General features: G+C 44.7%; 1 protein-coding gene across 11 annotated transcripts in view; it reads left to right on the top strand.

Moving 5' to 3' along the window:
- The window catches only part of RAI14 (retinoic acid induced 14), a 164,561-nt gene that overhangs the window by 92,104 nt on the left and 57,607 nt on the right, over positions 1-14,850 (top strand). For all 11 annotated transcript variants that reach the window (XM_055554934.1, XM_055554939.1, XM_055554930.1 and 8 more), the window contains one exon: positions 10,993-11,123. In XM_055554934.1, coding sequence (XP_055410909.1) covers positions 10,993-11,123 — 131 coding nt within the window. The remainder of the gene's footprint in view (positions 1-10,992; positions 11,124-14,850) is intronic.

Genomic DNA, 14,850 nt, shown 5'->3' with positions numbered 1-14,850 from the left:
CACACAGACACACACACTGGGTTGATGGATGTAAATAAATGAGTGCCAGAGCCCAAATGAATTGGATGGAACCATCTTCAGGGTCAATATTACTTCATATCCATCTTTTCATCCCTAGGGCTTTGCATAGTAGTGCGCACGCACACATACACATACACACGCACACACTGGGTTGATGTATGTAAATAAAATAAATGAGTGCTTGAGCCCAATTGAATTGGATGGAGCCATTTTTCTCCCTGAAGGGTAAAATTGGTTTGACCTATTTCCAGGCTTTTGTCTGTTCCCATGAGACTGTTTTTGCCTCATGTGACATGATTTTGAAGTATAGAATAATGTTTTAACACTAGCTAGCATAGTCAACGGAGAAGGCAATGGCGACCCACTCCAGTGCTCTTGCTTGGAAAATCCCATGGGCGGAGGAGCCTGGTGGGCTGCAGTCCATGAGGTCGCTAAGAGCTGGACACGACTGAGCGACTTCACTTTCACTCTTCACTTTCATGCGTTGGAGAAGGAAATGGCAACCCACTCCAGTGTTCTTGCCTGGAGAATCCCAGGGACGGAGGAGCCTGGTGGGCTGCCATCTAAGGGGTCCCACAGAGTTGGGCACAACTGAAATGACTTAGCAGCAGCAGCATAGTCCATCAAAGGAAGGCATTTGATAGGAGCATGGAGCCTTTATGTACCTTTGGGACTAAGACAAAGGCATCAAAGGAGGAGGGGTTAATCAGTACTGGCTCCCAAAGTAAAAGGAAGAAAAACAAAGCTGGTGAAGGACCCGCTCTGAATTGAGCCCCTACCATCTGACGGCAGTGGGCCACGGGCCAAGGCTTTATGACAGACAAGACAGGTGCTGGCCATTGGACTGGATTGAACTCATAGTCCAGTGAGAGTTGACAGACCTTTAAAGATATTTTAGGAATACTGTTTAATTACAGTTGTGTCAAATGCTATGGAAGAGAAGCACAGGAGAGCGCAGCAAGGGGAAGTGACCTGGTCCAGTGATGAGCAGTGAGTGAGGGGCAGGCAGAAATGAACAAGGGGATCTGTGAAGTGGGTCAGGTGGAGGGACCAGCCTGTTTCTGGATGGAGGTGTTTATGGTAATGTGTTATGTCCATGTCATAGCATTCATCGTTTATGTGGAATCACATAACACAGTCTGCTAAAGGGAAGCTGACAGATTTCAGAGTGATTTGCAGACACACCATAACCTGCATGTGTGAATAATCTGACATAAAAATGTTGGGAGAGGGAAACTCATTTTAGATGAACTTATGTTTTGGTCCGAAGTAACTAACATTATATAGAAGGCTCTCTATGATGCTGCTGGGCTTGTTAGACAGGAGGATGGTGAGATTTTAAAGTCCTGGTGTATTAGTAATTTCCTGGGTTTTCCATGGACACTAAAAAGGACAGTCTTGTATGGCCTCACTTGGATCAGCTCACTATTTACACTCTCTTCTAAATACATCTTGCATTTTTCAATTGTTGTGTCTTCTCTCCATTAATGTAAATATTGCTCATTACAGAGTCTAGTTTATCATCCAGTCAAATAGCCTTCCTGCCCCAGCTGAAAGTTGTCCCTCTCTTTTATTGGACTGATTTCCAATTTTACTCCCTTTTTCACTCTGATGTCTTGTTTCATATTGTTGGCATATTTCTCATATTTCTATATTTTGTTTCAATATATAGAAAGTTCAGTAAAGATTATGCCAATCATGTAAAAGAGTATGAATGATTGAAAGAACAAATACATGAATGTAAGATCTGTAGAATGGAGAAGATCCCCTGGAGAAGGAAATGGCTATTCACTCCAGTATTCTTGCCTAGAGAATTCCACGGATAGAGAAGCTTGACAGGCTGCAGTCCATAGGGTCGCAAAGAGTCGGACACGACTGAGCGACTAAGCACCTTAGCATACCTAGCTGGTAGATATCTAATAATTACCGACTGGTACAGTCAATAGGGAAAAATATCATCTGGCTTGAAGTATGTCAGCTCCTTGTCCTCTTTCTTAAAATAAGAACTATGTTCTTTTTTTCTTCTCGGATGGTATGAATCTGAAGCCTTCCCAGTGGTGAAAACGGTGTCTCCTTTGTCTACTGTTCATTTTAGCCTAACTGATTGTTTTGGCAAAACAGTCTCCTTTCCATAAACTAGAGAGATAAATGCCATCTTTCCAAAGATAATCTCTCAAATAGACTTCTCCAGATGGCTGCTCAAGCTCCATCCAACGGGAGCTATGCAAGTGTTTGATCCTTAGGGTTTTCAGCATTTTTCCTAAAGGAAGTCAAAGAAACTTTCTCTTCCTGGATCACTGTGCCACTGGATTATTTTGGTTTGGGCTGGTATATTCCAAAACTTGAACCTGCCCACTAGCCTGATGCCTGTGACCGCTCAGTTTCCACTGGTTTTTCAGTTCCCAGTGATTAAACCAAAATAAAAGAAGGTGATGCCATGTCTGGCCAGGGGCAGATGCTGCCAGTTGCCAAAGCCCAGTGTTCATTACGCGGTTGACAGGGTCTCTGCTATCCTGGCAGGAGGCACGTTAGACTTTCAAAAGGCCAAGCTTGAAGGAAAAGCTCTTAAGTAAGTGAGTGTCATTTGGAAATGATTTGATGAATAGGACAGTTACAGGCCAGCCATTGAAAATCCCCTATGTGATATATTAGCAGGAATGTTTGGAGCCCACATGGAAGGTAAGGTCTGCCTTTCCCACATGCTGCCCTTCATAGCTGACACATTACACATGTCTCCGGAGCATAACATATGGCTTCCTGAACTTGCAAATGGGGCCCAGCGTGCTCTGTTGAAATAGTGTCTGTTTAAACAGTCTGCTGGAGAAGTGAGCCCCAGTCACTAAAATAGTTAATTTCATGTCTGTGAATGTCTTCTCTAGAGCCCTTTAAAATGTGTGTGTGTGTGTGTGTTTTAAGGAGCATAGTAAAAAATTTGCAAATTTAAGGTTTTGACTGCCTTTGAAGGAGTTGTGAACCATCCTTACTAATTTGTACATTTTGAAAGACTCAGAGCATAAACCAAAAATAGAACAGTGCAGATCATCTAATTCAAGCCTAATCATAATCACCATTTTTTTTTTTTTTTTTGGTGTCTTATATGTGCCAGGCCCTTTATATTAGGCTGAGCGGTAAGGAATCCTCCTGCCAGTGCAGGAGCCATGGGTTTGACACCTGGGTTGGGAAGATCCCCTGGAGAAAGGAATGGCTACCCACTCCAGTATTCTTGCCTGGAGAAATCCCATGGACAGAGGAGCCTGGCAGACTATAGTCCACCTGGTCATAAATTGTTTAGCAACTAAACAACTACATTGTATATAACCAGGTAGAATTCCTTCCAGTTTACTGATAGGAATAGAGAGACTCAGATGTGAATGACCTGCTCCATACCACCTAAATGGGAGGTTTTGGTGCTGGAATTTCAACTCAGAAGCACTAAAAATCTGAAACGTATCTTTCTCTATGCCAGGAATTCTTAATTTGGGCTTATGGATGGGCTGGGGGTAGGGATTTAAGCTGGAGAACCCTCTTTTGAATGCAAACATTTGTGTGTTTGTGCATTATCCTGAGTGAAGTCCATATGTTTATCAGATTCTCCTGGAGGTTTGTGTGGCCTCCTAACAACTGTATTTTGACAGCAGGCTCTGTTCAGTGTAGAGACAAGAAGACAGCAAGTTAAGAATGCAAACCTTCCAAAGGCATTTGATCTGGTGTTGGTTTGACCAGAAAATGAACCACAAGTCTTCTTTCTAAACTCTGTGTGTGTGTGTGAAATAAATCACATATAGAGAAAAGTGCAATAAACGAGAATGTAGCCTTTAGGGAACATCTGTGCGTGCTGCATGCTGTGCCGCTTCAGTTGTGTCTGACTGTGATCCCATAGACTGTTGCCCACCAGTCTCCTCTGTTCATGGGATTCTCCAGACAAAAATACTGGAGCGAGTTGCCATGCCCTCCTCCGGGGAATCTTTCTGACGCAGGGATCAAACCCATATGTCTCGCGTCTCTTACATCTCCTGCGTTGACAGACAGGTTCTTTACCACTATCACCTGGGAAGCCCAGTGAACATCTGCGAGAGGCACTATAACCAGGTTAGGAAATTGAGCCAGACTCGAGAAGATGTCCCTTTCTTCAGATGCCATGCCTCTACCCAAGCTACTATCTTGACTTCTATGTAACCTTGTGCTTTTCTTTATAGTTTTACCATCTTTATATATATGTACCGTTAAACAATATGGATCCATTTTTCCTATTTTTATCTTTATACACGCACAGTCATACTATCGTGTTCTTTGGTGTTTTGCTTAGTTAATTAGTGAAAGTTGTGTCTGACTCTTTGCGACCCCATGGACTATACAGCCCATGGAATTCTCCAGGCCAGAATACTAGAGTGGGTAGCCTTTCCCTTTTCCAGGAGATCTTCCCAACCCAGGGTTCTAACCCAGGTCTCCCGCACTGCAGGCAGAATTGTACCGGCTGCGCCCTGAGGGAAGCTGCCCTCACCAGTATCGTTTTAACCGTCTGTCCCTGCTGTTGCGTGCAGTTGTAGTTCGTTCCCTTTCATTGCCGTGTTGTATTCCATTGCTTGGTTATATTGTAATTTATTTATCTTCTGTTATTGGATATTTGATTATTTGTAAATTTTGCCTATTATGAGCAATGCTTTCATTAACATTTTATACATGTCTTATACATGGGTTCCACATGCAATTCCTAGGGAAAGCCTAGTATATTTATTAAGCTTTTGTAGGAAGTGAAATACTTACCTCCATGAGGCAAAAGTGAAGAATTCTTCTCTTCTCCCATCCCTGTCCTTAATAACACTCTGTGGAGGAAGAAAATTCTTTCAAGTAAATTCTCTGCTTAGGCTTAGCATGGGTTCTGGTTGTCCCCAAACTTGCAATCAGAGCAGTCGTTGAACCTGGATCTGTCCAGGGCTCTCTCCCCAGCCCTACCCACCAGCTCACTGAGACCGGAACCTCCAGGATGGGGCCTGGGGGGAGTCTGTGTATTTAACCAGTTCCCAGACTATTCCCGTGACTGGGAGACACTGGGTTTACCCTGATGAATTGATGAGGTGTGGATCCTTGGTTGGGAAGAGATTTGGAGGAAGTGTATCTGTGATTAAAATCTTGGAAAATTGGCCTTAGAAAAGTTAAGGTAGCTGGCTTTGTTTAGCTTGTGTAAAAAAAAATCTAAAACATGATTAAATAGGTTTTTTTTTTTTTGCAAAAGGATGAGAGAGTTTTAGAAATGAAAAAAACATTTCCCAAGTTAGAGATTGTGGAAGAAACTCCTACTAAAATCAGCAGATACTGAGCATTTACTCGGCACTTCGGGGGTAAGAAATAAAGGCTGTTGTCAGTGCCTTGAGGGAGCTGGAGACAAAATGAGTACATGCTGAGCTGGTGCACAAAAGCCAGGACATGATATTTCATCCAGTCTAGACTGAGGGCTTCAGTGGAGGTGAGTGGGCAGGCCCTTGGGAGGAGAAGCCGAGAGAGAGGTCACCAGCAAAGGCTGGAAGCGCCTGCAGGGTGTGCGCTGGGTTTTAGAAGGCTGCCCCTCTGTGGGCGGAGGGATGGGATGACTGCACTCTGAAGCAGTGATGTCCATTTATTTTTTATTGTGATACCCCAGTAGGAAATATATTTTATATCACTACCCACTACATACTTAAAATTTTCATGGAATGTTTAGCCTTATTACATATTATGCATGTGATGCTTAAAATTTCTTTTTATATTTTGTTGTTATTATTTTTTTAAATGTTGGATTAACCCAGTATGAGGTTGAAAACACTGTTCTAAGGGGGCCAGGAGCCCAGTGTGAGGCAGAGCTGAGTTTGCCCTGAGCCTGCCTTATTGGGATGGCCAATAAGGAGAGGGGTTCCATGAGAAGTGGTGAGAGAGGACTTGCTGATGTGAAGGTGAGCTCCCGAAATCTTCCTCGATTATAGAATGTGAGTGAATTACTTTGGAATGTTATGACAAAAGTTCACACTTTACCTATCAACACCCATGATAGGTGTTGAGCCAATAGACACAACCAAGCCAGAGATCTGGAGAAGGAAGGATTAATTATTGAAGCAAGTAAGGGGCACACTGGGAATCTCACCCAAACCAGTGCCTCCCCAACAGCAAAATGGAGGAAATTTTAAGCTAAGGGTACATCCATATTCCACTGGAAAAGACCCTGATGCTGGGAAAGACTGAGAGCAGGAGGAAAGGGACGGCAGAGGGCCAGATGGTTGGATGGCATCACTGACTCGTGAATTTGAGCAGACTTCAGGAGATAGTGGAGGACAGAGGAGCCTGGCATGATGCAGTCCATGGAGTCACAAAGAATTGGACATGACCTAATGACCGAACAACAACATTCATATTCCTGCAGGGGCTTGAGCAGAGGAGAACCCAGCATAGAAATGGAGTGTAAAGATCAACAGAATCCGAGCTTTAGTTAATTGAAGTCAGGAGGGTCAACATTATCATCCCATCCTCCACCTGGGTGGGGGCCTTAGTTCCTGCCGGTATGTGAGTCGATTAGTTGCTCAGTCGTGTCTGACTCTTTGCGACCTCATGGACTATAGCCCGCCAGGCTCCTCTGTCCATGGGCTTCTCCAGGCAAGAATATTGGATTGGGTAGCCATTCCCTTCTCAACCCAGGGATCGAACCTAGGTCTCCTGCATTGCAGGCAGATTCTTTACCGTCTGAGCCACCAGGGAAGCCCTTTCAAAGAAGTATTGTTATTGTGTCTATCCCCTGAGGAGGAACTAGGACTCTGCTTTGTCACTGCATATTGTTTGACTGCCTTTTTCTGTTTCTGCATTCCTTGTTTTCCCTGATTACTGAGACTTGTTCAAGGGCAAACACTGTGGCCAGACTCATCACAAAATGGCTTAGGACAGAGTGGCTTATCTTTCGTCAAGAAAGCCATTCCTGGATTTCTTTCTCTAGGGATCCCCTAACCTATCTGCTTACAATACCAGATATGAGAGTGGGGCGTCCTTCATACGAAGAAAGTTTTTCAACTTTCCTGACAAAAATGGGGTGTCCAACAATTCAGTTCAGTTCTGACACTAATGCCCTGGAGTTAACATCTGATTCCACAGGTTAAAGGGCTCAATCCCACAAGATTGCCCCCACTTCAGATTTCAGATTCAAGTCCTCGGCCAACCATATGTCTCACTGACCAGCTGTAAAGTCCAAGGGTTCCCACAACCCCTTGTCCAGTTTGACAATTCACTAGAAAAACCAATCAGAACCCAGGAAGGCACTCCATTTTCTAGTGTCGGTTTATTATACGTGATACAATTCAGAAATAGCCAGATAGAAGAAATGCTTGGGGCAATGTATGGAGTGTGTGCGCACATGCGTGTGGGTGCCCAACTCTTCCATGGCTTCTGCAGCAAAACCACGCTCCCAGCACTTTTGTAACTGAGCAGGACGCCATGGGGCCTCCCAGGACAGACCCCTCGCCCGTATCCTCTGCTGTGGGTCCTCTCTGAAGTACCCAAATAATAGTATCTCATACACATTTCCTGAGTTTTTCAGATGCTAGAAAACCACCACTAAATGGAAGAACTACTTGGTGATCAGGAGCACGGAGCCCCCAGACCTTCTGGCCCCTAAGAACAGATGCTGTTAACCACCCATCAACCAATCAGAGAATTGTGCAGGAGCCGATCACATACCCTCGAACGCCCCCTCCCTCACCTGACCTTTAGAAATGCTTTGCTGAAACCTTCAGGGAGTTCAGAGTTTTGGGGGGGCCATGAGCCACCCTTTCTCCTTGGATCTCCCTGCAATGAACCATTCTCTGCGCCAGATTCCAACATTTCAGTTTCTTGGGCCTCACTGTGTGTCGGGCATGGGAATGTGTGTCCCGTAACAGATGCACATGTAACTAATTTTAGGGAGCCCCTGCAATCAGATTTTTCTCAACCAAGAGTTGAGTGCCTTAGTTGCACTGAGAAGGAAAATCCTTTCATGTGGCCTTTCTTTGCTTAAGTACTTTCAGTCATGTCCTCTGAGATTTAATATCCTTTTGATCTTCCCAATCCAGTTTTAATTGGGTCAGTTTAAGTTAGGGAAGGATTTTAAAAGACAACACTAATAATGGAGCAGTTGGGATGATGTAGATAGCAATAATTGGTTGGAAATGTGCTTCAGTAAACGTTTTTTGTTTTGTTGTGGCTTGTAAAGTGCAGTCTGGAGGGAAGTAAGCTGCAATCCGTTTCTCTTAGTGTTTGCTACATTTCATCATTAAGTAAAGCCTGCGATTCTACTGACAAACACTCGTGCCTTGGGCAATGTATTTGTTCTGTTCCCCTTCAATAAGAAGCGTTGTTTTTTATAAGTAGTTTTTTATTTTTTTATTTTTTATTTTATTTTTTTCAGCTTTTTATTTTATTTATTTATTTTTAATTTTATTTTATTTTTAAACTTAACATATTTGCATTAGTTTTGCCAAATATAAAAATGAATCCGCCACAGGTATACATGTGTTCCCCATCCTGAACCCTCCTCCCTCCTCCCTCCCCATTCCATCCCTCTGGGTCGTCCAGTATAAGTAGTTTTTTAAGACGTGAATTTATTTTATTATTGTTATTTTTTTGGCCAGGCCATATGGCATGTGGGATCCTAGTTCTCTGACCGGGGATCAAACCCACGCCCCCTGTCTTGAGAGTGTGGAGTCTTAACCAGTAGACCACCAGGGAGGTCTCAGGAAACTTGATCTGTAATAAAAGATAAAACCAGTGTCTTCTCTGTGAGTAAATTGTAGGAGAATGGTGGATAATTTGGCCTAGACACGTTCTTTCTTTGCTAAACAATTTAGAGCTGCACTGTTCTATGTGATATCCACTAGCTACTGGCACTTGATATCTAAAATTAAATTTTGAAATTCAGTTCCTCAGTCTCACTGGCCACATTTCCAGTGCTCAATAGCCACACGTGGCTAATGTGAGACTGGTAGTTGAGGCCAGATAGTTGTTTGTTGTGGGGAGAGGGGTATCCCGAGCATTGTAAGGTGTTTAACATCACCCCAGCCTCAACCTACCAGATGCTGGTAGGACTCCCTAGTCATGACAATCAAAACTGCATGTCAGGATTGCCAAATGTCCCTTGAGGGGCAGTCACCCCTGGTTGAGAACCACTGGCCCAGTGGCTACAGTTTTGGAACAGTTGCAGATATAGAACATTTCCATCATCACAGACTGTGCAATTCTAGAATAATTCCTAGCAGAGTTTGGCTTTGGACATTTTCTAGATTAAACCTTTTAAGCTTTAGAGCAGGGACAGTGATCGTTCAGTTCAAAGCCTTGGGAAACTGAGACACACACAGGTTTTTTTTTTTTTTTTTTTTTTTGGGGTGACTTAATATCTGAAGCATGTAAGTACCCATGTGGTGTTCTGGACTTCATGCAGCCTAGAGGACAGATGCACTCTGTCTGTGTTCTTGCACTCAGTGATGGCAAGGAGAAGGAGGACTTCCCCTTCATGGGGAAAGGAGAGAGTCCTGAGAAATGGAAGATGTCCAGCCCTGAGACTCTCAGAGAAGGAAACTTCTGACTCGAGCCGTGGATTACCTCTTCCATGGCCTGTGGCTTTCTTGAAAGCCCTGCCTCTAGGCTAGGGTTGGAAGGGGTGCTGGGGCCATCTGCTGGCCCCACCCTTGCTCTGAGAGGCACAGTCTTACTGAGTTTTCTGGTTCCATGAGTGCAGAGAGATGCAAATTGTCCTGAGCCCATTGAAGACTGCAGTCTTTTAAAAGATTCCCTCTTGTTACTTTTAAATCTCCAGTGTCTCCTCTACATTTTCCTAGAAGTGGTCCATGGCAGAGTCTTAAACTATGAATTGCCTGGTGATTCTTATTTTCAGGGTCACAGGAAAGCAGCCAGCCCTAGAAACCTGTCTGTAGAAACTGTTGGGGAGAGAGGAAGATTCCCTTTCAGGGCAGAGGTGTCCATCCCTGGAGGCGCCAGAAAGTAGGCGTAGCAAAGGTGCAGTGGGGATGTGTCTGGAAAGCAGGCTGGGTTTGCAGTTTCCCAGGGGCTTTAAGGTGACCCAGGGTCTTTTCCTCCTCTGTGAACCCCACGTGCCTCACACGCCTCCTGTTGACTCTTCTTCTTCCATCACGAGTTTGTTCTTCGCTCTAAAATCTTCAGTGGCTCTCTGCTGCCTTTCCACTTTGGACACTTTTTAGTACTCAAGGCTGTTTTTGCTCTGATATCAAGATCTTCTCTATCCCTTAATAAGATTAGAAATTAGTTTTTGTGCTGCCAAAAGCTTTCCTGTTACTGCCGTTTGCAGAATTATTCTCTCGGGGCTGAGGGTCCATGGTGGTGGATGCTTTGCTCTGGGCCATTTGATGTGTAATAGCTCGTTCAGGAAGAAGTTTTGTTTCTGGTGATATTCTGTTGAGTTGGAAGCCTAGATAACCACTTAAAACCAGCATACAACTCAAAACTGCAGTAAACGGGCCGGGAGAAGTGACAGCAAAAGTAGATGGGGGGGGGGGGGTCACATGTGTAAATCCTCAGGCTGCCTTGGGCTGGTGGCCGGTTGGTCCTGTCCCTTTATGGGCCCAGTGAGCTGTGGACCAGGTCAAAGGTCAGTGTTCTGCGGTGCCAGCTGTCAAGTTTAGCCGCAAATAAGCTAATGTGTAAACTGGCCTCTTGGTCTTTGAAAGTTGCTTCATCTTCCCCATTTCAGTTGAAAGAAGTTGCTTTGTTTCAGAGTTTGGTGACTGGCCGCTATTTCATTGAACTGTGGATGTTTTCTTTTGGGAAACCAGCCTTTTTAGGTGTCTCCATGGTGAAGGGAAAGGTATTTTTAAAGTTGCCCATTGCGGGGCAGGTTCTCATTTGAGTGACGGGGAAGGTGGTGAGCAGGGACGTTCCGGATCCTGAAGGCAGGATAGCCGTGGCTGCTGTCACTTACTGGCTCTACGTGTCCCCTTTGCTCCACAGACCAACGAGTGGAATAAGAATGATGACCGACTGCTGCAGGCCGTGGAGAATGGAGATGCCGAGAAGGTGGCCTCGCTGCTGGGAAAGAAGGGGGCCAGCGCCACCAAGCATGACAGCGAGGGCAAGACTGCGTAAGTTAAAGAGATCGGCTTCTGACAGCCGCTTCGGGGTTCTCAGCTTGTTCTCTGAGCTTCTCAGGATCCCTGGGAAACTTGGCAAGTGCAGCTAGTACTGCCCCCACCGCCCACCCCTTGTTAAAATATGTAAGAGGATATTTTAGTCTAGTTCCTCTCCAAGTTCCAAGTAACACATTTGAGTTTTGCCTTGAATGGTTACATTTGTTCCTGGTGTAACCAAAGATTTTGCCAGAGAACACATAGCACCAGCCTTGTAACCAACTAACTGATAGGTGGGGAATGAATCTGATCCCAGATTAGAAACAGCGTAAAAGAGAAAGTTTTTTTTTTCTTCTCATAACCTTATTATTTATAGTATTTGTCGTTCAGTCACTCAGTCGTGTCTGACTCTTTGCGACCCCATGGACTGCAGCACACCAGGCTTCCCTGTCCTTCACCATCTCCTGGAGCTTGCTGAAACTCATGTCCATTGAGTCAGTGATGCCATCCAACCATCTCATCCTCTGTCTTTCCTTACTCTGGTCATCTTACAGAGAGGTTATTGACTTTAGATTTCTAATCTGGACTTTTATCAGCTAGGATTGTGTAGTCCTCACACCTCAATTTCTTCACTATGCAGTGGAGATGACAGTATTCAACCTCTAGGGTAGTTATGAGAATAAAGCAAGATACTGACATTGGTTGGGTGACCCCAGAAGCAGGCTGTGAGGTGTGGATTTGAGTGGAAGAAGTTTTTATAGCCCGTGATCTCAGCAAGTGGACAGTAAGGGAATGAAGCCTCTATAGCATGTTATTGACAGGTTACTGCTCTGAGCAACTGAGACTCATTCCTGCTAAGGACCTCTGGGAATCTGTCTAGACTTAGAGTAGGGGTTGGCCAACTATGGCCCAATTGTCTGCTTTTGTAAATCGGGTTTTGTTGGAATGCAGCCACACCTATTCATTCAGCATTGTTTGTGGCTGTTTTCTGCACTGCAAAGGCAGATTTGAGTCTTAAGACAAGGACTGTGTGGCCCACAAAGCCTAACAATTTAACTAGTTTGCTTACCCAGGTTTAAAGTATGCTTCAGAGTTGTCCCAGTACTCTTGCCTAGAAAATTCCATGGATGGAGGAGCCTGGTGGGCTACAGTCCATGGGGTCACAAAGAGTCGGACATGACTGAGCGACTTCACTCACTCACTCACTCACTCAGAGTTGTCCCACCCAAGGGGTAAAGAAACTGGGGTATCTCTGATCTCCTGACCCTGCAAGGTTGAATGTCTTTGCTAGGGGCGATAACGCTCATGGCCAGAACACCTCTAAAAGGATGAAGGAGGGGCACCTATAGCCATAGATGCCAGGTATAAAAAGCTGCACAGTGCCCAGCCCACAGTAAGCACTTGATAAAGCCAGCTCCCTTCCTTTCTTGTCCTAGATTACTGTTGCTCAATTCTGGCAGCTCTGGCATTAGACTCTCCTGGGGTGCTTTTATTTTTATTTTTTTTCCACTTTGTTTTTGATTCTGCTGCACCTCTTGTGGGATCTTAGTTCCCTGACCAGGGGTTAAACTCATGTCCCTTGCATTGGAAGGTGGGTTTTTAACCACAAGACTGCCAGGGAAGTCCACCCTGGGGTGCTTTTTAAAATATGGATGCCATGCCCATCCTGATGTTCTGAATCATTTGGTCTAGGCAGAGGACCAGGAATCCATATTTTTAAAAGTATCCCATGTAGATTCAACCAGAGAGAACCATTCTCCGGAAATTAGATTGAGTGTAGATTGAAACATAGATATCAAGAATAAATGGCAAATTGTCAGGGAAAATTGTCCCATTTTAGTGCTATGCTGTGTGCTAAGTTGCTTCCTGTGTCTGACTCTTTACGACCCCACAGACTGTAGCCCACCAGGCTCCTCTGTCCGTGGGATTCTCCAGGCAGGATACGGGAGTGGGTTGCCATGCCGTCCTCCAGGAGATCTTCCTGACCCAGCGATCAAACCCACATCTCTTATGTCTCTTACATTTGCAGGCATGTTCTTTACCACTAGTGCCACCTGGGAAGCTCCAAAGTAACCCCTCTTCCCAGCACCCATAGAAAAGGTTGATCTCATAGAGGAGACCCCAACTCTGTTGATTGGGAGCCACAGGAAGCTCAAAGGGCTAAGCTTTCTGTAGGAACCAGGCTAGCCAGCACATAAAGAGGAGAAGGTACACGTTCTCACACAGGTCAGGGTCTGGTTCTGTAGGAGATGCGCTTGTCCTTTCAGCCAGTCACCCTAAGTTGAACTCCACCCCCCCCAGCCTCAGCTTGACTTCTTCTTGGCAGAGGCCTGTCTCAGGTGTGGGCACAAGGCCGTGTCCCTGGGAGCCCTGACTCGCTAGTCAGGGTAGGAGGCTGGCTTTGGGTGCTGGCTAATGTTGTGTTGCATCAGTTGCCTACTCAACCTTATGTAACTGTTAGTTCTTAGGTCTCTTGCACTCTAGACTATAATTTCCTTGCTAGAAGGGACTGTGACCTTATAGTTCCCAGCTGGAATTATCTAGCCAGCGGCTTGGTTTATAGTATTCTTTTTAAAATAATTTTATTTATTTTTGGCTGCACAGAATCTTCATTGCTGCACGGGCTTTCTCTAGTTGTGGTGAGCAGAGACCACTTTCTGTTGTGGTACATATGCTTTTCATTGTGGTGGTTTCTCGTCGTGGAGTACAGGCTCTAGATGCCTGGGCTCAGTAGTTATGGCACATGGGCTCAGAAGTTGCGGCTCACAGTCTCTAGAGCGCAGGCTCAGTAGTTATGGTGCAAGGGCTTAGTTCCTCTGGCATGTGGGGTCTTCCCGAACCAGGGTTTGAACCAGCGTCCCCTGCATTGGCGAATTCCTAACCATTGGACCACCAGGGAAGTCCTATAGTAGATAGCCAATAAATATTTGTTGGATGAGTTAATTAACCTTTTCTTGTGATGCTACATTTGGAGTTCACGCTCTCTGAGCTATAGTGGCAGAGGTCACCCTCCTAAGCCTGTGCTAAGATTTTTAGCAGTAGGCCCGGTGCCTTAGTATTACTCTGTGTACCACCATACAGCTTTCTAGGCTCCTCCTCCTCCCAGTCTGGCTCTGCAGATGTCTGCACAAGACAAGCTTTACAGCCATCCTAGAGAAAGGGAAGGGAACTGTTCATGAGAGTTTCGTCCAAGACAATACTCAATAAAACAAAGAAAACTTAGATTAGCAGCTTTGCCATAGTTATGATCACCTTGATCAATCTGTGCCTTTTGTTAATAAGATATTCATTATGTATAGAACAGATGGTCAGATTTATTTTCTCTTATCTCTCTTTTTTCATTGTAAAATATACACATCATAAAACTTACCAGTTTAACCATTTTAAAGTGTCCATTTTCGTGGCATTAAGTACGTTCACAGTGTTGTACAACCATCATCATCAGCTAGTTCCAGAAATGTTTCATCACCCCGAAAGGAAACCCACACCCATTAAACAGTGACACTCCTTAACCTCCCCTCCCACACTTCCTGGCGACCACTAATCTGCTTTCTGTCTTTATGAATCAGCCTGTTCTGGATATTTCATATAACCGAATCATACTATACGAGGCCCTTGGTCTCTGGCTTCTTTCAGCTTAATGTTTTCAAGGCTCATCCTTATTGTAGCATGAATCAGTAGTTCATTCTGTTCTTTTCAACTAGAAATGCACACAGCAGTTATAAAAAAAAATCACCACCTC

The sequence above is a fragment of the Bubalus kerabau genome, chromosome 18 (assembly GCF_029407905.1).
Source record: "Bubalus kerabau isolate K-KA32 ecotype Philippines breed swamp buffalo chromosome 18, PCC_UOA_SB_1v2, whole genome shotgun sequence".
Lineage (NCBI taxonomy): Eukaryota > Metazoa > Chordata > Mammalia > Artiodactyla > Bovidae > Bubalus > Bubalus kerabau.
This window is presented reverse-complemented; position numbering and strand designations above follow the sequence as displayed.